Here is a 24,108-nt window from a genome sequence, read left to right on the forward strand (position 1 = left end):
TCCACCTAGTTCATAACGTTTAAAATGTTCCAGAGGTTTGTGTTATCCTATTTGTATAAAGTAATATGCCATCTTTGAAGCATGTTGCTTGTGCCTGCACTTTATACATTTCCTTTGTTTTATAGATGCCACAAAAATAATATGTGATGAATACAACACATTTCTACGTGTATGTGTGTGTGTGTGTGTGTGTGTGTGTGTGTGTGTGTGTGTGTGTGTGTGTGTGTGTGTGTGTGTGTGTTTGTGTGCTCTGATAAATCTTTGCTCTGGATGTTTTCATTCTGAAGCAGCCATCAGGCCACAGTCTGAGCCTGTTCACAAACAGTGAATTGCTGTAAGACTAGCACACCACAATGAAGCTGCAACAGTGCTCTGTAATGACAGCTCCACCCATTTTCTAACATCCAACCATTCTCTGGCCATACTCCATGCCTGCACTCACTTTGACCACATGTCATGCACGAGACCTGTGTTGCTCAGTCGTGCACGAGGTCAAACATGAGACATTAAACCAGTTCAAAAATGACACCATTACTTAATTACAGTTTGGCTTCACTAGCTGTGGATAAAAATACAGAGGTAGAAGTAAACTGTAATTGAGAACCGAGTTAATTAAAGTTCTGTTTGTGGGATAAATAAAAGGCTTAGGAGTCATCTGGTCACCCATTATCCTTTCGCAGCTTCATTTCAAATGATTTGTCTCTCCACTGCTCATTTAAAGGCTGATGATACTTACATACAACTGAAGAAGGACCTGGAGTATCTAGATCTGAAGGTGGGCCCCAACAAAGTAAATGCCACTTTATCCTTTTTCATCCTCTTCTCCATCTCCCTTCTGTGGACTGCAATCTTGTTCTCCTGCTGCTGCCTCCAACATCTGCCTCCCTGTTTCCCCCTTTTATCCTGTCTGTCCTCTGTTCTGCACTCTGCTTTTTTCTACTGTCTCCTTATGACTGAATTAACATGTCTTTTAACTGCCTTCCTATTATGTACATTATATTAATGACAATAAGAAGCAATTTTGCATTAACAGTCTTGGTGAATCCAACAGATGGTCCAATGTGAATGACATAGAGTGACGCAAATATTTGGCTTCTTGTACTTATATTGAAGTCCTAATGTTCAGTTTGTCCATTGAATGATAGGACTTTACTTTCACATGCAGTAACACCTGTAGTTTTTATAAGCACATGGTTGGATTTCCTAACTCTTTGCGTCATGTGACCTCCAATTCCTTTGGGAGTGTTAGAAATAGTATCATTGCAAACACCTATTACAGCTGTTCTTAAGCAGTCTGTCTCATTTAGCCAGCTACTGGCATATATTCCATTTACACCTGTGCAAAGCATTTGATCCTAATTTGTATGTATAACACCACAACGAATTAATCAGAAACCTGGGTTGTGTTTTGGAATGGAGGGAGGTCATCCAACGATGTACTGTAACGCCTCTCCATTTCCTTCGTTTCAAAACAGATCCAAAGTATTGACCCGATGATCGTTTCAGTACACAATGTGTTTGAAAACTCCACTCCGAGTTTTGGGTACTTTTGGAATGTAAGGATGGTGTGCATACAAAGTGAAAACAGACCATTTTTCACTGCTTTTCAAAAAGGAATGTGATGCATCCCTGGAACCTTTGCAGGATTTTGCACATGGATACCTTGATCTGATCATTCACTGTGCACTGTGAGATTTGAGATGATGGAAAGGAAGTAGTCATGCCAGAGGGCTTCCTCGCATGCTGTTAAGCATTTCTGAATGCTTTGAATGTTTGTCATGATGTCTTCACTTTGCTTTTGTTTTGCTTGTTAGAGCGTAAGGGATGACCCAATGGTGCTCTTTAAGAAACAGACTGGCAATGTGATTCTGATATGGCTGTGACAATGTTAGGGCCTCTAGTTTCATTGTGGTAACTGGCAGAAACTGACAACAACATGAGGTGTGTTCGCCGTGGTCCTGAAAGAGTACTTCAGAAACTTAGCAGTCTTTAAGAGATGACTTAAATAAAAATGTTAATGTCATTAGGCTGCTGTGCAACACAACAAAACTAGATCCCAACATTGTCCTTTCATTCACTTTAAGCCTAATCCAATATCAAATAAAACATATTTGAGTCCACTAGCTCCAGATTTTTATTTGGATCTGCATCAAGATCCATGCTTTTTTATTCCTTAGAAGTTCACGTAAATGTTGGAAAAATGGCTTATCTCACAATGAAAGAAAGAAAGTACCAAACGGATTTGTCTCAGATCTGCAAACAAATTTAATGAGGTCTATTCTGGGACCCAATCATAACCTTCATGATGGAGGTAACCAAGATGGCACTCCGAGCTATCCAAAAATGTAAAGAGAGCAATATAAAAACAAATGAAAAATTAAGAATATAGAAATATAAAATAAGCTAGATAAAAATATGAAAATGGGTATAATGAAAAAAATATATATTAATAGAATGATATTGCATTAATTTGGTAAATATCCATATCTTTCAAAAATCAGTGTCTTAGGTCTGTAACACATTCTTTTCTTTAAAATCATGTTGTTTCATCGCCCAAGCTAAGATATCCTGGTGATCACCAATTTTCCCAGACTTGACAAAGCTCCCTCCAGAACCACAGAATACATTATGAAGCTGTTCTCACAGGCCATGTAGTGCTTCACATGACTGGTAATTGACTTTGACATGTAAAGTAGGTAGAATGCCCCTTTAACTGAGCCTTCCTTCGTTTGCGCTGGTTCATACCGCCGTGTTGGGTGTGGTGATCCTTATGTGGGCGTTTTATGAATATTCCACCCACACTTTTCGGCTTCATGCATCACCGACTGTGACAGAAGATCTGGAGAAGCCCCTGTATCCTTATACTGATACTGTTATAAATGACCAAAACCAAGAATAAAAGAACAAAGTATATTAATCTCAGATATTTTCAGAGATATAGGGATATAATTGGAATATACAGACCCTGAAATGATAAAATGATATGATTCTGTACTTGTTGTACTATGTTTGAATCTCTAATGCAGTCCTGCTGAATATAACAGGATAATACATCTTTAAAATACAGACGGCATAGTCAACAGCACATTTCAAGAATAAGCCAGTTGTTACTGTTTATGCACATGGAATTGGTTAACTAAAAAGTACTACGGTATCTTAAGTACTAATTTAGTGGCGAAGGAGACACATTTCCTTATTTTTAGCCCTGCTAGGGGCTAGACTCTGGAGATGGCAGATTTCTCTCTGGCTGCAGGCAGTTGTGATTTGTTTGTCCAGAGGCAGATAGATCTCACTGATGAACTGGAATTTACATTGTCGTCTACCATGTGAAACTAGAGGCCTGCATAACCGAGTTAAACATTTACAGGTGACACGCTGTAGCTCACATCTTTCCATTGTAAACGCGATGTTTCTGAATCATAAGAGCAACATTTTCCTCTCTCATGGTTCATATAAAGGACCGAGTTATCATGGCTGGGTTGTATGGTCTTAAAATAGTGTTGCAACATTTTAAGGCGATACACGATAAATATCTCGATATTTTGTAATCTCCTTAAAAGGACTTCATAATTGCTAGGACTGGGCGACAAATTCAGATATCACAATATTTTTGGCTAGTATTGCGATCAATGTTGTAGGGATTGCTATTGGTTATTTCACAGAGATTTTTGATAAATATCCATCAGTATGTGGATTTAACGACTAAAGACATTTGCACATCAAGTCTGTCATCCAACATTGCCCCCAGTTGTCAATCACGTTTGAACACTGACTGCGAGACTTTCGTCCGTCATATTGATGTGATGGGTTTCGAAATACCAGCCAGCTGCTGTTCAGGACCAAGTGGTTAGTGGAAATTGACGGACTTGTTTTAAATGTGCGGTTAACTAGCAATGTGTCAAGCAGGGCCGCTGACATCCAGAAATACCACCTGGATGCACTTGGCATAATTCTGCAATAATTTATTTTACTCCAAAATCATCTTCACTGCTTGATGACTATTTTGTCTTTTCTGACAATCTTTTTTAGGATAATGGATTGAAAACAACACATGTGAAAATAACAGACTTGGTGTGCTAAGGCCTCACATGTATAAAAGGCAAACATTAGTCTATTTGTACTGTAATGTTGCCTTTAAAACCAACAGAAGAAAACACTGGAGCTATTTCACAATATGATGACACATAGTCTTATTTTTTGGGAATATTTGGTATGACATAATATCGATATATTGCCCAGCCCTACTGGCAATTTAACTTAATTACAGTAATAGTGGCCAGGAAAGAGCAGCTTTGGGGGAATTTATTATTTCACTGAACACAAAAATGCAGAAACTCTTTCTGCATAGATGTTTTTACTTAGCTTCTGCACAAAGTTTTGTTATAGCAACTCACGCTCATGCCTCTTTTTTGTCTGTGTACATTTTTTTTTCCTCATTATTTTTTAAGACCCATCCAGCTTGATTTGTCTAACAGTGTCACTGTATGAAGAAAAGTTGTTGTTATCTGTTTACTGGAAGTTTTTAAAGTAAACTTATGAAGAAATATTTCATTGGATTACTGATATTGAAGGTTTTATTTCACTTGTGGCTGTTGGGAATTTCAGGTTACTGGACGTGAGAGTTTAAAAACAGAAAGACCATCAAGGCCTGTGAAAATAGCAGAAAGTGATGCTGATGTAAGTGAATCATTTTGTTCTCAGGACTTAAAGGATAATCACCCTGTTTATCCGTCTCTCCTTTTCTTTAAGATCTCCGTTTCCGACTTCTTACAATCCACTACAGAGAAGATCTGACTTTACTGTGTGGTTTAGTGTGGTTTGTGTGTGTGTGTGTGTGTGTGTTCTCAAGTTGTGGTAAACAGAGGCTGTGGAGGGAAGGGAACGTATGTACATTGCAACACTGTGGGGACACCCATCCACACAGCACAGTGAGGGCCTGAGAGTATCGACCACAGCTTTTATTTTCCTCCCTGCAATTTAAAGGGAAAAATACATGTAATGGGAGTTTTAGATGTTGAGCTGTTAAATTTTTCAGTTTGATTTGCCTGATCCCGCTTTTCTCACTCTTTGTTTTCCGCTGAATGGAGGTAAATAGGATGGATGTCCTGGCTTTTCATCATTAGCATTGTTCCACTTTAACAATTTATAAGAAATTGCCAGTAAATTTGTCTGAACAATGAATATTTCATGCAATTAAAAACAACAATATACGGCAGCAAAATAAAAACAGCTTAATTATTAATTGAACAGAATGATAAATAGATCTGAGGGAAAAAAATACACTGCGTGAGGAAGACTGTGAACTAAGGCAGTCTTATGTTGTTTTCATAAACACATAACCCAATTCTGGGAAAACAAATCTGTCACTCTCAATAAACACGCTTTTCTCCAAAAGTGAATTTGAAAATATGGATTTTTGATTATGATTACTCATAATGGGTATTACCCGATCTTGCCCCCCGAACCAGACAGTGAAGAGCCTTTTGATATTTCTCTCACTGTGCTGATGAGAGGAATTCCCCTGGGCTTTTCACATAGATGAGCCTTATTGACATATTTACAGACAGCGAGGACTACAGTAGACGATCAATTCGTCTCATTTGGCTGCGTCAAAGACAAGACTGGAGCAGTCGACCTCTCTTGTTGTCAACAGATACTGTATCTCATCGGCCCCGATTCTTGTTTTGCTCTGTTGCATTTTGTCTACACTTGATTGTATACTCGGAGATTAGATTTTATCCTTTGTCTTTTCTTGATTGTTTATTTTTTCTCATGTTTTTTTCACTTCAGGTGAAATTAAGTCGACTGTGTGAACAAGACAAGATTCTGCAGGAGCTTGAGGCCACGATACGCACTTTGAAGGAGGACAAGGTTTTTCTCTTATACATTCACAAAATCAGCTTCTTTTCAAACTTTCATGTGTACAATATCTGTGTCAGCCTGCGCTGGTGTGGTCCATAATCGCCTCTTATGTTGTGACTGTGTCTCTCGTGTTCCTATCTAGGACAAGCTGGAGTCCGTGCTGGATGTTTCCCACCAGCAGATGGAGCAGTACAGAGATCAGCCAGCCCATGCAGAGAAGATTGCTTATCAGCAGAAATTACTACAAGAGGATGTCGTGCACATCAGGGCTGAAATCTCCAAAGTCTCGACAGTAAGACACACGCTAATAATGAAAAATACAAATTCTTTGATGCGTTTGTGAAAGTAAAAATATGCAACATTCACCCTCCTCATGTTTTGTTCCTGAAGTTCTGATTAGGTAAGTTATACTGAGTCAAACTACTCAGACTGTCTCCTCTATCACTAAGCACATACTGCCACTCGCAATATGTTTTTAATGGTCGGAAACAAGATGTTCACTTCTATTTTTAGTTGTTCCCTTTTGATGGTTTCTGCAACAGGCACAGTGTTTCGGGTTGACTGTGACTATCAAAATGAGTGCTCAGGGACGAAACCTGAGGCAATAAAGGAACTCATGAGTACATTTCTCCACCACTCAGAAAGATGCTTAGTCAGAATGCCCGACAGTATTCAAAATATTTAATGATGAAATGAAAGTAGATGAGTTTCAGTAGAACGTTAATGAATAACCCGACAGATTACGCAATAGTAAACAAGAGGTAGACATTTCTAAACACATTGGTTGTGTTCAAGACTCTCAGTGGAGACTGTATACAGTATATGTAAACGACTGACTGAACAATGGAAACAATAGATCAAACCCAAGAAATTCGAATTAAAAAAAATTACTCAACCTCGAGTGAGTGAGCATGATAAAGCTGAGGTAACCCAAGACACCTGCTCTCTAGTTCAAATTGCATCTCACCGCATGTGGGCCAAGAGTGACTGCAAATCTGTATAATGGATTGAATCCTCATGAGATGTCTAATTTACATCGTGGAGTGTGCTCTGTTGTGTTTCGCAGGAGATGGAGAACGCATGGAATGAGTACAGCCGGCTGGAGAGAGACGTGGACTGGCTGAAGTCAGCCCTGCAGGGACAGATGAGCCGCAGCGATCTCACTCAGGTCTGTGGCTGAGGGATCACTGTTAACACACATACGAACAAGTCATTCAGTCTAATAGACGGTTATGTGTGGGAATGAGTTACAGACAATTGATTCAAAGTCTTTATAGGCGAGTCTTGCCACCTGGCATGTTTTTAAAGTATCAGGTAGTCACACGGTGAGAAGAAAGTTAGTCATTTTCATCGTAGCTCTTTGAAATGGAATCAAATTATCAGCTTCCTCAAGATTCCCAACCTTAGTGTGATCAGTTCAGAGAATCATGTATTAGCTTAAAATCAAAACTGTATCTTGGCAAAATAGATGGTGTTGTATTTGTAATCTGTTGCCTCGGTATACAAGTAATTCATAGTGTGTGTCTCTCTGTTTCTCTGTGTGCAGCAAGAAAAAGTCCAGATCAGAAAAGAGCTGTGGAGGATTGAGGATGTCATCGCCGGCCTCAGCACCAGTAAAGCCAACTACAAGGTCACGATTTCCTCTGTGACCAACCCAGGTGAAGGTTTCATGTGTAAAAAAAAGTAAATGATATTTGATGTGCAATGCATAGCAACGTGGTCACGCCATCGTATCTCCCCATTAAAGCTCTTAATTATATACTCAATACTTATGCCTCGAACGTTTCCCATGGGACAGGAACGTACTGTCTTTACAGCATGTGTGTATTCATGTTACATGTTCGTATTCATTGAACTCCCCAGAGAGGAAATTTGTGCCTTCAGTGTCGGCGTCATCAGTGCCTTCTGTCTCTGGGAGCCCGTCTGCTATGGAGATGAGATTGTCCCATCAGCAGCAGCAGCACAGCCCCCACCTCAGCCCCAGTAGCCACACACCCTCCCTTTCCTCCAGCCCGAGCCAGCAGCCTTTACGCCACTCTGCAACCATCGCTTGTGGTTTTAAATGGGTGAGTGACCACCCGCCGAAGGACTTCAGCTGGTTCTTCACAACACAAAAAACAGAAAATAATTATTCTGTATGTAAAAAATTTGAAAAAAATACAGTTGTCCTGTATGCAGGGCGAGGATGATGTGCCTCCCAGACCTCCTCTACCTCAGCTCTACAGTCCGGATGAGCATCCCCCTGCTGTGCCCCCGTTGCCCCGGGAGACAACAGTCATCAGACATACTTCTGTACGCGGCCTCAAACGACAGTCAGATGAACGCAAAAGGGACAGGGAGATCGGCCAGTACACTAACGGAGACAGTAAAGTACGGACAGTGTGTGAAATTCATATATTGAAGCAGCACAGACAGAAAAATCTATATTTTCTAATCTCTGTCTGTCCGTCTCAGGTGGAGCTTCGGCCTTTCCTGAGCGATCCAGAGCTGATGGGAGCTGGAGACGGCTCCAGCCACATCACCGTAGCAGCATCCGGACATGACGGTTACCAGACGTTACCTAGCAGCAGAGGTACGAAGATGACAGGAGCCAGTAGGACAGATTTATTTAACTGGACCCTATTTATTTTGTCATTCAAAAATCTTTACATCAGCATTTGGCTATATTGTTATTCAGGAATTTTAATGCTTGTTGGCTTTCCCTCAGGAGTGGCTAGCTCTGCACTGAGGCTAAATCAGTCTTCAAGCATCTCCTCATACGTGACCCTCCGAAGAGCGGCATCAGCTGTTGGCATGAAGGTGAGGCTCAAAGTTAACAAAGAATCAAGAAAATAAAAGATTTAAAAAAAAAAGTAAAACCTGTATCAGTGGACTGACAGCTCAGCAGATAGAGTCGTACATGTCATGTTTTGGGTTTTTGGTTTGAAAAATAAACATTGTGGTGTAATGTACACTGAGCAACTGATTCTCTCTGTAAGCTCCAATAATCTCAGAAATGTCTCAGTTGCGAAAACTGAATTGTGAAATGCTCCTTTTTCATTCCCTGTTAACATTAGCTATGCTTTTACGTTCTCCTTAGGTTTATTTTCATTTTCTTCCTCGCTCATTTGTATCAACCCCCTTTCCTCCCACTCCTCTCAGGAGAGGCCAAAAAGTGCCTTGGAGCGTCTGTACTCTGGGGACCCGGCACAACAGCAGCAGCGGGGCAAGATGAGTGCCGATGAGCAGCTGGAGAGAATGAAGAGGCACCAGAAGGCCCTCGTCCGCCAGCGCAAACGCACCCTGAGTCACGGAGATCGCCACACTTCTCCGTCGCCGCGACCCTCGTCCTCGTCCTCACGCCCGCTCTCAGCAGACCTAGGATCAGTATGTTACTAGAACAGTATCACACGTCACACTCCCATGCATGATGACAACCAAACCGAGAGTGGCGATCTACGGTAGTCATGCATGCCTTCACTCAGTGTAGTCTGTCTTTTCTCTGCACCTGACTTTACAGCGTTGATAGTAATAAGCTAAATTAGTGCAAGACGGTAATTCACTGTGTGGATCTAACTTTGCCTGTTGTTTTCAGACTTCAGTTGTTTTACAGCAGACACTGACGTGTCACAGTCGGAAAAGGACAGGTGTTACTCATAACACCCAACAGAGGAAAACATTTTTGCTTGACTTTGACATTTAGCAGTGGCTCCATTTTGTTCTCATTTATCAATAAGCTGTAAGACTGTGACAGTGAGGCAACATTGACCCTAAAACCGAAGTAACTAAATAAAATTTAGCCATCGTTAATGTCGTTATTCACACCTGTGATTTTCCAACTCTGACGTGTCAGAATGTCCTCTGTGAAAAAGGTCTATACAGAGAAGTGAACAAGAGTTTCTGCTTTATATCTAACACTTAACTGTAGCACAGTAATACAATATAATTGTCAAAAAGGTATTTATTACGAAGTGGAAAATAATTACATTTACATCGGTTAGAGAGTTATTATTGCTCAAAATCTTTACTTGCCTGTCAAACACATAACACACTAATTACCTCAGAAACACTTCAATGCCATCTTCACCTCATATCCATCATCTTCTGTGTAGTTATAGACCCTAACATCATTTTATTCCATCTATTCTCATCACTCCTCACTGATCTGCCTCTGGCTATGATTGCTTTCACTCTGACAGTGTAGTTTTTAGAGTTGAGCAGGTACAAATACAGATAATGTATTTTTTACAAGTACCATTTGAGTTAATCGTGTCAATATCCATACTTGAAGCTGAAGCTTAAGTTTAAAAAAAAAAAACTTCTGTATATAGCTCACTTTCTCAATTCTGTAGCTGCTCTGTAAATCATTTTCTAATAAACAGTATCTAACAATTTCAGGTTAACAAGGGGCGGTGTTAACCTGAAACCTAATTTCTCTCCTCATTTCGATACTAATGCTCACTGTTCTTCGATTAAATACTGTTGCTGTCTGCCATCCATTGATGTGTATGAGTGAGTGTGTGTGAGTGAGAAAGAGAAAGAAAGTGCCTTCTTATTTTATACTGACCAAAACATTGACATACACTCAACAAAGCCTGAATAAGCCTCATCATCTCAACCTAATCATGGCATGTTTCTTTTGTCTCTTACTTAAATGAAGATAAGATGGTGTTAGTGTCAGTGGATCGGGGGCGTACTGTCATCCCATCCACCATTCATAGTCTCTGTGAGAGGAAGCCTTCTGTTCGGACAGGACTAATGTGTATAACGTGCATTTCATATATTGGTTTCGGCATGTTTATCTGCTAATTAAATGTTAGTTACAAGAGCCCTTCCTTTTTTCACATGTGAATGTTTGCAAATAAATAAACATTATTTTCTAATGAAATCATTTTGCCATGTTTTTTATTCATCATATATTTATGATATTTTTAGTGAAACTGTCATCGGTACGAATGAACTGTCCTGTTTGTTTCAGTGTCATTGTGCTGTCTTCTTGTCACTGTTGTAGACGAATCAGAGCATGCTTTGATTTGAGAGCTTTCAGTCTCTTAAAAGCATGCATTCAAATCTCATACATATCGATGCATGCTCCCTTGTTTCTCCCTTCTTCTCACCTGTACACACACACGCTCACGGTGTCTCTCCGCAGCCAATATAGAGTGATACCTAGAGTGTTGCACAGTACTTGTTACATTAAGAAATAATGTGTGAAGGCAAGTGAAACTTTTCAAGTTTGCTTGATGAACGAGACAACTTGATGGCAGCATCCTGTAATTTGTTTCATAGTATGTTTTGTTTCCTTTGTGCGTTGTCCAGTGGAAGAGAGAGCAGGACTTTGACCTGCAGTTGCTCGAGAGGGCTGTTCAGGGCGAGGAGGCCCAGGGAGTTAGGAGCGTTCAGGGGGAGGAAAGACCTCCCGAGCACAAAGAGAGACCCCGATCGCACTCTGACGAATGGCTGACCTTCCGCTCCATGGCCACTACCCCTCCTGCCCACGAGGTCGACCTGGAACCTCTAGAATATGACCTGGATCTCAACAAAGAGGTGAGTTGTCTTTGTCTGTCTACGTACATATGATGAAAAATTTTGATTGCTCCCTTTAACTCTTTAACAATCTCACTGATTTGAGTGTGTTATGAACTTTGTAATTGCAGAAATTCAAGAAATAAGCCTGACTTCATGCGATGGAGAGTGTAGCTTAGAAAAAAAAACCTTTACCATAGTTAAACTTAATTTATGTCCACAGACTCTTAGTTAAGGGGTTTTGATATAAATATAGTTTGTTCAGAGTTGAGCGTCAATGCCGAGTGTACTGAAAATAAAATGTATGTGAATGGTAGCAGCAGGTTTTATTCTAAGCTGTGCAGTGGAGGATCGAACCTGTGTGCTGACTACATATTCAAAACCTTTCTGACACATTCTCTTAGAAACATGCTTGTTTTGTTCATGCAAAAATAATGTAGTCCTCACACGAGCGCCCCAAATCTTTTAGTAAGCGGTGTAAAGACGACCAAACCCCTCCTACGGTGAAAGCACAGACTGGAGCTTGGCTGACAGACATCTATGATTACACAAACACTAACATGTTTGCCTCAAATATCTCTGCGGATCAGGATCAGACTGACCTGAGAGTTTCCACGTGGCTGCTGCATGGTTCAAGGGTGTGCACCGTCGCATTTGTTTGGACTGCAATGATACCGTTAATAAATTATTTCAGAAATGCTTTACGAATTCCGCTAGCATTGCTAACCGTAGCCACCATAGTCACGTGCGCACCAGAGCCAATCACTGCAGAGCCCACCGCCACCCCCCACCTCAAGAAACAAGCGGATTTATACCTGCAGCGGCGCGAGCTGGACCGGGATTTTGCAGGCGGTTCGGTCCCGTTCTGTTCTGTCCTGTGCATCTAAACTGACTGTTGTGGATTAATGAGATTAAACGAGTCCGGACCGAGTCTGTTCGGGTCTGAGGAGATCCGGAGACGCGTGGACAACAAAGTGGAATCGGAATCTGTGGATGTTCGTGTGTAGCTAGCTGCTAGCCCACCCACAAGGCCCACCTCCCAAGTCGACGGACTGGACGCACCGACACGTCCAAAACCAGACTTAGGGTAAATAATGCCCGCCACGCTTTTTCGCGAACATTGCCGTCACGTTTGCTTTGTGTCTGGTGCAGGAAGAAACGGTAAAAACGGGCTTTTGTCACGAAAGTGTCCAAGCAGCAAGTTTGGTTGTTGAGGAACGGGGGAAGCTGTGGGAGGGACAGAGGCGGATGAATGGCAGGCAACGACGGTCGGTGTGTAGACAGCGATATTGAGAGTTGAGAGATTTGTGACATTTAGCGTGTTTGGAGTGTGTAGTTAGTGTGTTATGTAGTGTTTGGTGTAGTGTGTTTAGTGTGTAGCGGAGTCGGTTTTTTGTTTAATGAGTCAAAACAATGAGGAGAAGCTGAATGTGGAGCAGGTAGTGCAGCTCTTCATTGAGCTGCAAGGAGCTCAGGCAGAACCGAGCATTGCCTGCATTTAAATGTAAATAGTTACATATAACTTTGTTAATTCTTAAAATGTATGCACATATTTAGCAAACAACAATTTATATTTGCATTATAAGTAATAAAAAATGGTTTGTTAAACATATTTGTGGTTTTCACAGTAAAAAAAAATCTAACTTTTTCTACTCGGATTTTATGTTTTTTTTTTTTTGTGATTTTAAAGGGATAGTTCGGGTTTTTGAAGTGGGGTCATATAAAGTACATATCTATAGTCGATCTGTTTCCTACCGTAATCACCGATCAGCGCAGCCTCAGTTTGGAGAAGTAGAGAGCCGCTCCAGCCCAGACGCTCAGCTTTGTACTGCAGTGAACGGGGTTCAGCCAAAAAGCGAAATTAACCACCTAAAACAAGGCTCACCTAAAAAAAATCTATATCAGGTCAAGTGTACGTTGTATAGGTAAAATTCACACCGCTTTACATCACCGTCAGACCGCGCTTTCTTTTGGCACTACATTTTCTCAACCGCAGAACCCCCGTATCCCTACACATGAGCGCTAATGCGGAAGGATACGAAGAGTTAAGTTTCGTTTTTATCGAAAGTAAACCTCTCGTCCAGCCACCGCTCGCAGATCAGCTGTTGCCCAGTTACGCTAATGCGTAGGGATACGGAGGTTCTGTGGTTGAGAAAATGTAGTGCCAAAAGAAAGCGCGGTCTGACAGTGATGTTAAGCGGTGTGAATTTTACCTATACAACGTACACTTGAACTTATATAGATTTTTTTACGTGAGCCTTGTTTTAGGTGGTTAATTTCGCTTTTTTGCTGGACCCCGTTCACTGCAGTACAAAGCTGAGCATCTGGGCTGGAGCGGCTCTCTACTTCTCCAAACTGAGGCTGCGCTGATCGGTGATTACGGTAGGAAACAGATTGACTATAGATATGTACTTTATAAGACCCCACTTCAAAAAACCCGAACTATCCCTTTAAGTCCATTGTGTTAATACAGTATGTCAAAATAAAAAAATAACTGTACAGTCACACATGTGAGGTTGTGCTGAAAATAATGACACCAAGTAAATAGTTTTTAAGGTGAAATATAATGGCAAAATCAAAAATAGTCAAAAATGGCCAATTATACCCTGGAATATCGGATTTCACAACAAACCTAAATATCCCTGACGTCCCACCTTGAAACACAGCCTCATTTGGCCATCCATGAAAAAGCTACTTAACCTCCCACTTTTCTATAGGAATAAATTTTTCTTACGGGCACTGCACTAGTCCTTCAAATGGACAGATTATCATTTTGGGGGGTGACTTGATAACAAGGACGATGATAAAGTCCCTAGGATTTTAACACACACCATGTCTGTGTTTTGTAGCTTTCCAAGCCTCAGAAAGTGTTGATTCCGGAGCGCTATGTGGATTCAGAGCCCGAGGAGCCTCTCAGTCCGCAGGAGGTGGAGGATCGCCATCGTAAGGTGGAGCGCATCAAAAGCATCTTGGCAAAGTCCAGGTAAATAAAATGAAATTAGCTAACGTTAGACAACAGCTAAAGATAGCCTTTAACCACTTCCTGGCTAGTGTTAACATGCTGGGGCACATTTATTTAAGCCTGAAGTGGTTGAAATTGTTAACATGACCGCTTTAGATTTTCATCAATCATTGTCGTTTCATTTGCTGATCAATTGCAAAGCAGTGTGACTCTAACAATTTTTTAGATTACCTACGTTTATTCGACTCGCAACCCAGCAACATAACACGATCCCAGCAGTAGAGATTCTCACCCTGAGCGTAACAGGGGAAAAGGGCCACTGTTTGAGCTAAAACGGCGAGTTGCTGCAGAACAAATGGATCTAACTGCAGTAGCGAAGAGCAGCTCGCTAAGCCAATGGTAGCTACAGCAAAGAGTAAAGTGAGCAGCGTTTGGTGGTGACTCTGATGATACGCTGACCTCTACGTGTTTGGAGTAACAATTGACATGTTGCCTTATGTGCACCTTTAAGTGTGGCTCATAATTGGTTGATTCTGGTTTTTCAGGAACACCCAGATAAATGCAGGTGCAATGTGGTAATTATTATTAAGTAGCTTATTGGTGCATCATGATTGGTCAGTTTTGTGTCCTTTTTTCTTTGTGCATGGGACAGTGTGCAAACCCTAGCATCAACAGTGCCTGTGGACAAGCCAGAGGTGGGGCTGGGAGCACTCGACTCCGCTCTGCAGGAGCAGGAGAGGATCATCACCATGTCCTACGCTCTCGCCTCGGAGGCTTCGCTGAAGAGCAAACTAGTCGCAGGTTGGTCACTTATATCATCTGGAAGGGTCGTCTGTGAGTTTGAGCCTGTAGTTTGTTGAAGGTTTTTACATCTGTGCTTCATAAAGGAGTGTAAAAAAATCATTATCCCAAAGAAACACTTACAGAAATAATTACTGTATCTGCATAAATAACTGAAAAGCAGACCAGTGCTGACAGTTTCAGTAAATTTTCTCATCAAATTTACATCTTTTGGATGAAAGGGGGATAATAGGGAGAATTCTGGACTGATGGAGTGGAGATGAGAAGGGCGTGAAGGTGCAGAGTCAAGCAATAAGGCTGTTCATTTCCTAATAACTGAACATTATTCCTTCTTAGGAGTGCAGATAGCCTCTAATTGCAATCCGTGTAGAATCTTTCAGACAGGGGGAGGAATCGCTTGATGAGGCCATTTTGTGTGCTGATCAATGACCCAGTCAAACTCCACTCTCCTTCTGCATACCACCGCTGCTGCTTTGAACGTAGCTCTGAACCTGCATAAAAGACACTGCGCTCACTTTTCATCTTTTTTCGTACTCTACAGCAGACAGGCAAGTTCATTTTCACTGTAGCTGCAGCAGGTTGTCAGTCTGTCTGCCTCGCACACACACACATGCACACACACACACACACACACACACGCATGCACACATACATCTGTCACACACAGTAACACTCAAGCTGTCAGCATGTGTGGAAGCTTAATATGCACAGTGAGGCAAAGTCAACAATTATAACATTATTTCCAGCATAGAGAAATGTCAGAGAATATAACTGGTGGCACCTTGTCAGTGGAGACTGAATCAATGACTTTCTCTCCCTTTGGTGTTAAAGTGAGGTATGCTGGTGCACTTTCAAATCCTGGAATTAAAGGAAGGCGTTTTTTTTTTTTTTTTTCCACAGTATTATGCATGAGACTTCAATAATGCCAGCGTAATAGCAGGAATGTGCAGCTCTGAAATGATGTACACTATATATTAAAGAAAGGGGTTTTGATTGTTGAATTTGTTATTCTAAATTTGGCATTTAGTAATTGATTGTCAGGAATATTGAAAATAATCTCTAATTTATCTACAAAATATTAATGATTCCCTCCTCAACTATTCATTGCTTTTTTTTCTCCCTCTTTTAAGATGATGAAATGTTCAAATGATGAAGAAATGAAGCACATGTCACATCACTGCATACAGATCACAATGGGCCTCAAATGACCGGTGGTTTTAACTACTGACATTCTTTTTATCAAATACCCTCCAGGCGTTCACTCTTTGGGATTCTGAAGGAAAAAAAAAAGACGTGTTGAATGAAATCAAGTTGACGTCATAAAATTCACTAAGACCTGTTTTATTAGCGCCTGAAACCTGGTAAAAATAAAAAGCCTGTAGGTTTGTGAGCATGTGTACGTACATTGATGGATCTTTAATGTTTCTGAATAAGGGAGGGGCACCTGTAACAACAGAAAATGAATCGGCTTCTACTTTGGTGATATAAAAAAACAAGTTACTTATTTTTTCAATCAAAAAAGCCAAACTTCTGCCGGTTTAAGCTCCTCAGATGAAAGGAATCATGCTAATTTTGTCATGTATGACTTACCACTTATACATGACAAAGAATGCTCAGCGGTTATCTCCAGACATCGCAGCAGACAGGTGGATGCTGCTCACAGTGCTATTAATGGAGGTCTCCGTCCTGATTGGATAAAGTGGGCAGGGATACCAGAAAACATCTTTTCTCTTTTACTATGACAGTGATAATCGTGGGAATGTATTATTATTTTAACATAAAAAATATCACTAACAGCATCTTCAGTATTTGGGGGATTTTGTACCGATGGTTGAACAAAGCAATACATTTAAAGAAACCATTTTGGGCTGTGGAAAAATATGACGGGCATTTCCATACATCTATACATTCCTTCCTTTTTATGGTATATCAAATTTTATTAAAATTGCTAAATAAACTGTCAGGCAATTATACTATGTATACTTTATATCAACCAATGAAAAATCCTGGTTAATATTCCAGTGATGGACTGATTTAATTTGTTTACCAGCTATACCTTGGGCTCTGACGGCGATCACTTTAATATATCTGCTTGTATCCTGTCATTGTGGATCAGATCATCAGCTCGACCGCTTCAAGGCCACATTTGAGTGTCCCATTGTGGGGTCCTCACTTCTTTCCTTCATTGTTTCCTATGCACTGTCCCGGAGCTGTCCACTCGACTAACAACCACTGTGGTTTTCTCCCTCTCTGTTTCCTTCCTGTCTTCTCCTCTGTAGTTCCAGCACAGGCTAGCCTCCCCACCCCTCCTCCCCCACCCCCTCCTCCGCCTCCTCCTCTTCCTCCTGTATCTCTGGCGCCTCCTCCCCCTCCTCTAAGCAACGGAATTCACTACACGTTTGTCTAATCCGAGAAATAAAGTAAGGTTTAACTGCATGTTTTACGGTGCTTATGTTTCCGAGGCCTCTCTAATTCTCTCTAACAGAGGGGCTCCTGTGTGCTTTGCACCTCGCTGCATGCTCGCTGCTCTGTTGTGATTGTAGGAAACACATCTTGTCTGGGTTAGGGGAAGCCCTGCCTCTGCTCCCATTATGATCCAAACAAACATCTGCAGGCAGTCTGCTCGTCCCACTGTGATAATTGTGTGTAAATTGTTTTCTTTTTTTCTTTTTGTACCACTGCCAAAATATTTATGGCTGGTTGAGGAAAGAAAGGGCTCAAACGAACATGACTGTTTGTAGCATTGTGTATAATTAACAAAAGAGACACCTTTTGATTTAGCACCTTGACAGATCAGCAGTCAGCACAGCTGCATTCCACAGCACCAATTAGCTCCCCATCTGTAGACTGGCAGCGATAAGTCAGAAAAAAACAGTCGATATCACTGTTGTTACTGTAAAAAGAGGGTTTGTGTCAATTTACTGCCTCATTAAAAAACCTCAGCGCATCCGCCAGTACTGACAAATACTTTATTTGGAACTAGTTTCTGATTTCTTCCCATGAGCTCTCCATGGACAAATAAAGGCGACATGAATTGCAGGATGGAGATTAAAAAAAAAATGTCCTGCTCATGGGCACATATACATAACATGAACACACACACTGTAACAAAGTGTATATAAAGCTTTGTTTGCCTTTGGACTTAGTGTGTTACCAGGTCTGCCATGATAACTTAAAAAAAAAATCTAATATTTGGATTTTTCAGCAGATAGTTATTGTCCAAAATGACATTAGGGCACTGTAAACATCACAGGGAATTTAATAATCATCATTTACCTCAAGCATCTTTTTTCTGCGTTATGTTGTGTAAAAAATTGGATATATACCATATACATAAACGCCAGTACTGATATGTCTGCAATTGGCCGCAATCGGCCGATAATATCAGACAGATGATCTATTTAGAAATATTCAGACATTGGAATTGAAGTGTGAAGAAACCTTTTTGTCGGGGGATGTCAGAATGATGGTCATATATTCATATGTTGATAAGTTATGTACATTAAGTTGTATTTATAATGAAAGGCTATTTGTTATTGTCTACAGTATAATGAATCTTCAGTCCTTGAGAACTTGTGTGACTGCTTGTTGTGCTGTGTGATTTTTTTCTATTTTTCTCTACTGCTCTTATTGGAGTGTACACTATTGTTAACAACTGTGTGTGTGTGTGTGTGTGTGTGCTTTACTGTTCACTGACCAGCAGAAATGCACCCTCCACAACAGTGCTTTACTTGCACATGGAGGGGTATGAGAGAATTTTTCTTGCTATGCAATAAATGTATCAGTACCCCATGTAGGTACTGTTCACTCAGTCTTATATTTATCAGTTCTATTGCTCTTGTATGGCAGCTGCCTTTTGTGTGACAACATCTTTAAAATTATTCTTATTCTCTGTCCCTTTTTAGTAATCCAGTTGTATTGAATTTCTACTCGACTTTTAGATTTTCTACATCAGGGGAAAAATTATATTTTTCTAGGGTTAGTGCACGGACACGAACAACCTCCTTAAAGACACTGAAAGCCTAGACTCATTCATGTTGCACTAAAACCTAGAAAAGGAAAAAAAACTCCAGTTTTGTTTATTTTGATAAATTCCGCTGTCATGGTTTTCTTGCTTGTCCGATATCTACTGTTTTTGAGCTAACTGTCTTTCTCTCTCATCACTTTTCTCAGCTCAAGCTATTTCTGGACACTGAGGTGCTATTCCACGATGAGAGCAGACAACTGGATTTCTGCAAGAAAGGAGGATTTTGTTTAATTTTTGAACACTACACCTTTCCATGCAGCGGTACGAGAACTGTACTAAACATTTAACCTGCTCTCTGAGGCTCATGCGGCATTGACTCGTTGATGTGTTTCTAGTTGCTGAAAGCGACAGGGCAATGGGAGCTGCTGTGCTTATTAACTATGGACGTGTCTAACAAATGTTAATCTCATGATAATAATAAAAATAATATTTTCTACATGCCACTGCACTTTGAATTGTACACTGTATCATGTTTTCAAGGTATGAATGACTTGCTTTTACTTGCAGTGTGATGGAAACTTGGAACTCGTTTGTTTTTTGTGTTTGTTTTTTGTGTTTGTTTTTTGTTTGGTCGTCAGGTTCAGAATGTTAAGGAAAAAAAAGGAGGTACTAAACGTGTCATGATGGTAATATTTTTGTCAAAACTCAGATAATGTTCTTACACCAAACCACTTGAAGTATCATATGTATGTACCTGTAGCACTGCCAGTCTCCTTTTAGCTTGCCAAAATGAATTTTATTTTTGCTTACATCAGGATGAAAATAACCTTTAACATATTTTCTGTGTGACTGGGGAAGGTTGCACAATGGAAATTTATAACAATGTGAATATTAAAGATATTAACATAAGATCTGGTTCATCACAAATGAATTGATTTCATTACTTCTGTTATTTTGTTACATATTTATCACATTTATCTGAAAACCAGCTGAACACCTCCGTCTCACCATCTCCTACGGTGGCCATTTAAAACCGAGTGTTGACCTCCAGGGCAGAAAAATTACGCTGCCAGGGAAGTACCAAAAACTGCAGTTCTTCGAAATGGCCACTTGAGGCTGGCTCCAAAAGTGAGTCAGTCCCCATAGGAACCTATGTTTAAATTCCCAGTTATCCAACAGAAATAAACATATTTTACAGCCTGGTGCATTAAACAGTTTTGGCACCTATATCTGTATGTATCCCTTCATGACAACTGCACGGGGGTGACGGCCTAAAATTACCGAAATTTAGGTTGTTACCACACAGCTCGCAGCTGTGATTGTGATGTTGATGCCTTTCGGAGAGTTGGCGCAAATTCTAATGTTGGACAAATAATATGGCTTATTGGACTAAAAGGATTTGTTTTTTGGATTAACGGGCGACTCTGATAGCGTTAAGCTGCAGCCAGCTGCTGGAGCCGGTGAGATCTGGAGCAGAGCCTGGAGCTTCTGGAGGAATAAACACCAGGAGTCAAGGAGAGCACAGAGTTTGTTTGTTTTTTTGTTTAAAATTTTGTGACTAAAAAGTGGATTTATCTTCACTCTCCCCTGCTGTAGAGCCGCGTGGTTGCTGAATTCCATTGTGTGTGCTGTAATTCTTTTTTATTTGACTGCTGAATTGAGGGAAATGTACTACATGAATGTAAACAGAAGACATGAGCTTAAGAAAAGACAGGACAACAGAAAGAAAGGGAGTATCTGGTGAGTGCTGTCTTTATTCAGAGACTGAACGGAACCATTAACACAAACCACAGCTACAGTGAAGCATTCTGGGTGAACAAACCTGCATTCAAACTCAAAAGGGTTCTGGAGTAAAAACAATGATTCTGTGGTCAAACTAAAACAAATTAGCTTCTCTTTGTGAAGACTGAGAGCTTGTTAACCTTCTCTAGCTTGGTAGCTTCCAGTAAGGTGGGTGCTCGCGTAAGCTTCATCCTTTTTGTCAAAATGACAACAACCAGTACCACCCACCTTGAGATTCATCGTCGCCCCTCAGAAACCTCTAAAGCCCTGTCCAATATTTTTATTGTCAGTGTTTAAAATGCGACACAGAAGGCCCCTCCCAGTGTTGGTTTGTCCATTCTGGGCTACTGTAGAAACATTGCGGTGCAACATGGCAGACTCTTCCTCTGTGGATATTAAAGACTCACTATTGAGGTGACAAAAACACAACAGTTTCAGGTGATTATCCACCGATGAAACATAATTATGAATATTTGTTTCCTTTTCTGAATATAGATCCTCTCGATTCCTTCACACTGAACCATTAAGAGTAAATTCATCCACATCCTTCTAAATGATAAAAAAAAAGGCCACAGTTTACAGCGCCTTATAATTGACTCAAGTATAGTAATCACATCCTCACAGTCACAAATGATAACCGACAAATCAACCCCTGCCAGCTGTATTGTGGTCTGTAAGCTGTAAGTCGTACTTGTTGCTCATGTGAGCTTGAACCCACTGTACAGCAGAAACAGGAGAATATCTCAAAAATAGTGACGATGTGTCATTCTCAACTTTAGAAACCAAAATAATCCCACATGGTCTGGTCTGACAGTAATCGAGTTCACTCGTCATTGTCCTCAACTTTCTGTGCAGGAGGCGGGCAGTGCAGCGTACACAGATGTTCAAGCGCAAGGTTCATTTTTCTTGTGCTCATTAAGAAATTGGACTAAGAAAGGCAAATTTAACTTAACAGCCTTTGTTCTTTATAATGCGCCACTGAAGTGTTTATCGACCGTATCTTTATTCTAATCATGTACAATGAAAAAGTACAAAATGTGCACTCATCATAGCTCCGGGATTCTGTTTGAACATCCACATTGATTGCCTTGACCTATTAAACTTCATTCTATTATTTGGAGAGGGAACCAAGCTATGGCATGCTCAAAGGAGGTGAAGTTTCAATACAAAAAAAAAAAGAAGACGAAGAAGAAGAGAGGCTTCTTGAAATGTTTCTTAAGTTCAAAGCTTTTTCCATCTCAAAAGGGCATTTTTAATTCCGTGTATTTTCAACCAAGAAGGTGGATACTAATAACTCTGGATTCTGAAGTACAGAATTCATATCTTTAAATCATGAACTGTGTCTCCGCTGCAATTGTAAAAGAAACCTCTGAGAAATACGTGTATTGAAGTTCTGATTCAAAAAGAAAAGAATATTGAGAGGATGCTTTTAAATAGAAAGTGAGGCGCTTCTTTTATTCGCAAATCTTGCAGGTTTCAGCACAAATATTTATCGTGTTGCGTGGGTTCGAAGATCGTCCTGATGCGTGCGCTGATAGGACACGATGCGCCCACTTAATGAACTCTCCCCGTGTCTCTCAGCGTGCTGTTGTGTTGCGGCTCCCTCCCAAGTGACATCTTTATCTTAAATTGGAGAGTAATTACTTTCACTCGTCTGCATCGTGGTGCGCCGGGGAAAAACACCTGAGAGATCGGGCTGCACCTTCCTTTAGCAGCCACATCCTCCCTCTGCCTCCGTCTCTCCTCCAGGATTGGGGGTTTGGGGGTGGGGGTGGGGTGCGGGGGGATGGGGGGGGGGGGGGGGGGGGGGGGGGGGGCCACAGCGCCTGCTGGCCCTGGTGGCTAGAAGACCCATCACATCCTCTGTTCTGCTTATGTTGCAATAAAGTGGGATGTTTTTCCCTCCTCCTGCAAAAAAATTCACCCAAAGACCCTCCACTGAGGATTGTGGCATTTCCATGTATTGACGTTTGGCTGCTGGTTCATATACATTTGTTATTCTATGCTCTGGACTTCAAAGAGAATGAAAGAGGGCCTATTATGCTAATTGGGTCCTGTTCTGTTAAACGCAATCAAACAGGCCTCCTGCGTTAATCCTTTTACTAAATACTTACTGGCTTCAGAATGCTTTTTTTTTTCTTCTCTCTGCTAAGATACATACTGCTCAGCTCCCTGACAGGGATGTTTGTAAGCAGAAGTAAATAAAAAAAGATAATAAGTAAATGAAATGTCTCCTTTTCAAATCAGAAAAAGTCAAACTGCCTTTTGAAGTATGATTAAAAACAGGTTAAAGCTTAAAGTGTGTGTGTGTGTGTGTGTGTGTGTGTGTCTAGTTTGCCTCACGCCAGATGTGTGGTTGAAAGGAAGAGCCCATTGAGACCGTGCTGAGGACTCTGACCTTGTTCTCAGGTCTGCATTGTTCGCCCGCACTTCACACTGCTTTTCTAACGTATTCACGGTTTTCCCCCAGATAGAGAAAGAGAAAAGGGAGGAATCCTACAGTGAATCCCAGCGATACCTATTTCCATAACATAAATATTATTGTTACTTCGCCGTGAATGTCTGAGGATTTAGACTACAGTGGAAACACAGCCGGCGCCTCCTTTGCACGCTGTGGGGATCCAGATTGTAGTCCAATTGTACAAACACAAAACCAAGGAAGCCCATGCAATAGGTGCTTTGATTTCAAAAGAGTATTTTATGCTGTTTTATCATTTTCCGAGCTCCACATACGGTACATTTTTTAATATGTAAGAAATGGAATGGTGATTTGCTGAATAATTGAAGAGATAGGAATCACTGAATATTCTTCCCAACGTGCGTGCCTGCTATAAAAAGAATAAAAGGAAAGGCTGAGTTACAGTCACGCTGCACCACGCTGACCCAACTATTTGCACTAGCCAAACAATTGCCTTTTGTGTGATCCTTTCATATTTCGAGGCAATTATGTTGTGTCATCATTTGGGAGACGATACACAAGCGTTAAATATTGAATAACACGTTTACCGGCTTAATATATTAAAGAGCGAGAGAACACAATTCCTTCGACATGAATGATTAAGCGTGTGTTAAGAAGGTGCTGTGTTACATTAAACAATGAATTAATCTCATTTCCCTTCAACGGAAGGCTTTTTACAATACCTACAGTGAATTGGGCTTTTGGTACATAAAAGCAATTGCTTTATAAATGAACCAAGTGCCTCTGGGCCTCCTCTTTAATCTAGCTGCT

At 40.8% G+C, this 24,108-nt stretch overlaps 1 protein-coding gene across 17 annotated transcripts in view; it reads left to right on the forward strand.

Moving 5' to 3' along the window:
- The window catches only part of plekha7b (pleckstrin homology domain containing, family A member 7b), an 87,659-nt gene extending 67,639 nt beyond the window's left edge, over positions 1 to 20,020 (forward strand). For 5 of the 17 annotated variants that reach the window (XM_030414875.1, XM_030414884.1, XM_030414876.1 and 2 more), the window contains 17 exons: positions 722 to 775; positions 1,476 to 1,556; positions 4,606 to 4,677; positions 5,791 to 5,871; positions 6,005 to 6,154; positions 6,929 to 7,030; positions 7,409 to 7,520; positions 7,726 to 7,928; positions 8,026 to 8,232; positions 8,317 to 8,434; positions 8,570 to 8,661; positions 9,004 to 9,228; positions 11,131 to 11,388; positions 14,217 to 14,350; positions 14,982 to 15,130; positions 17,410 to 17,550; positions 19,304 to 20,020. In XM_030414875.1, coding sequence (XP_030270735.1) covers positions 722 to 775; positions 1,476 to 1,556; positions 4,606 to 4,677; positions 5,791 to 5,871; positions 6,005 to 6,154; positions 6,929 to 7,030; positions 7,409 to 7,520; positions 7,726 to 7,928; positions 8,026 to 8,232; positions 8,317 to 8,434; positions 8,570 to 8,661; positions 9,004 to 9,228; positions 11,131 to 11,388; positions 14,217 to 14,350; positions 14,982 to 15,130; positions 17,410 to 17,537 — 2,166 coding nt within the window. In that variant the 3' untranslated portion in view covers positions 17,538 to 17,550; positions 19,304 to 20,020. Of the gene's footprint in view, positions 1 to 721; positions 791 to 1,475; positions 1,557 to 4,605; positions 4,678 to 5,790; positions 5,872 to 6,004; positions 6,155 to 6,928; positions 7,031 to 7,408; positions 7,521 to 7,725; positions 7,929 to 8,025; positions 8,233 to 8,316; positions 8,435 to 8,569; positions 8,662 to 9,003; positions 9,229 to 11,130; positions 11,389 to 14,216; positions 14,351 to 14,981; positions 15,131 to 17,409; positions 17,551 to 19,303 lie in introns of all 17 variants that reach the window. The other 12 variants (XM_030414881.1, XM_030414886.1, XM_030414885.1 and 9 more) reach the window with 10 other exon arrangements.
- Positions 20,021 to 24,108: the final 4,088 nt, after the last annotated feature.

The sequence above is a fragment of the Sparus aurata genome, chromosome 4 (assembly GCF_900880675.1).
Source record: "Sparus aurata chromosome 4, fSpaAur1.1, whole genome shotgun sequence".
NCBI lineage: Eukaryota > Metazoa > Chordata > Actinopteri > Spariformes > Sparidae > Sparus > Sparus aurata.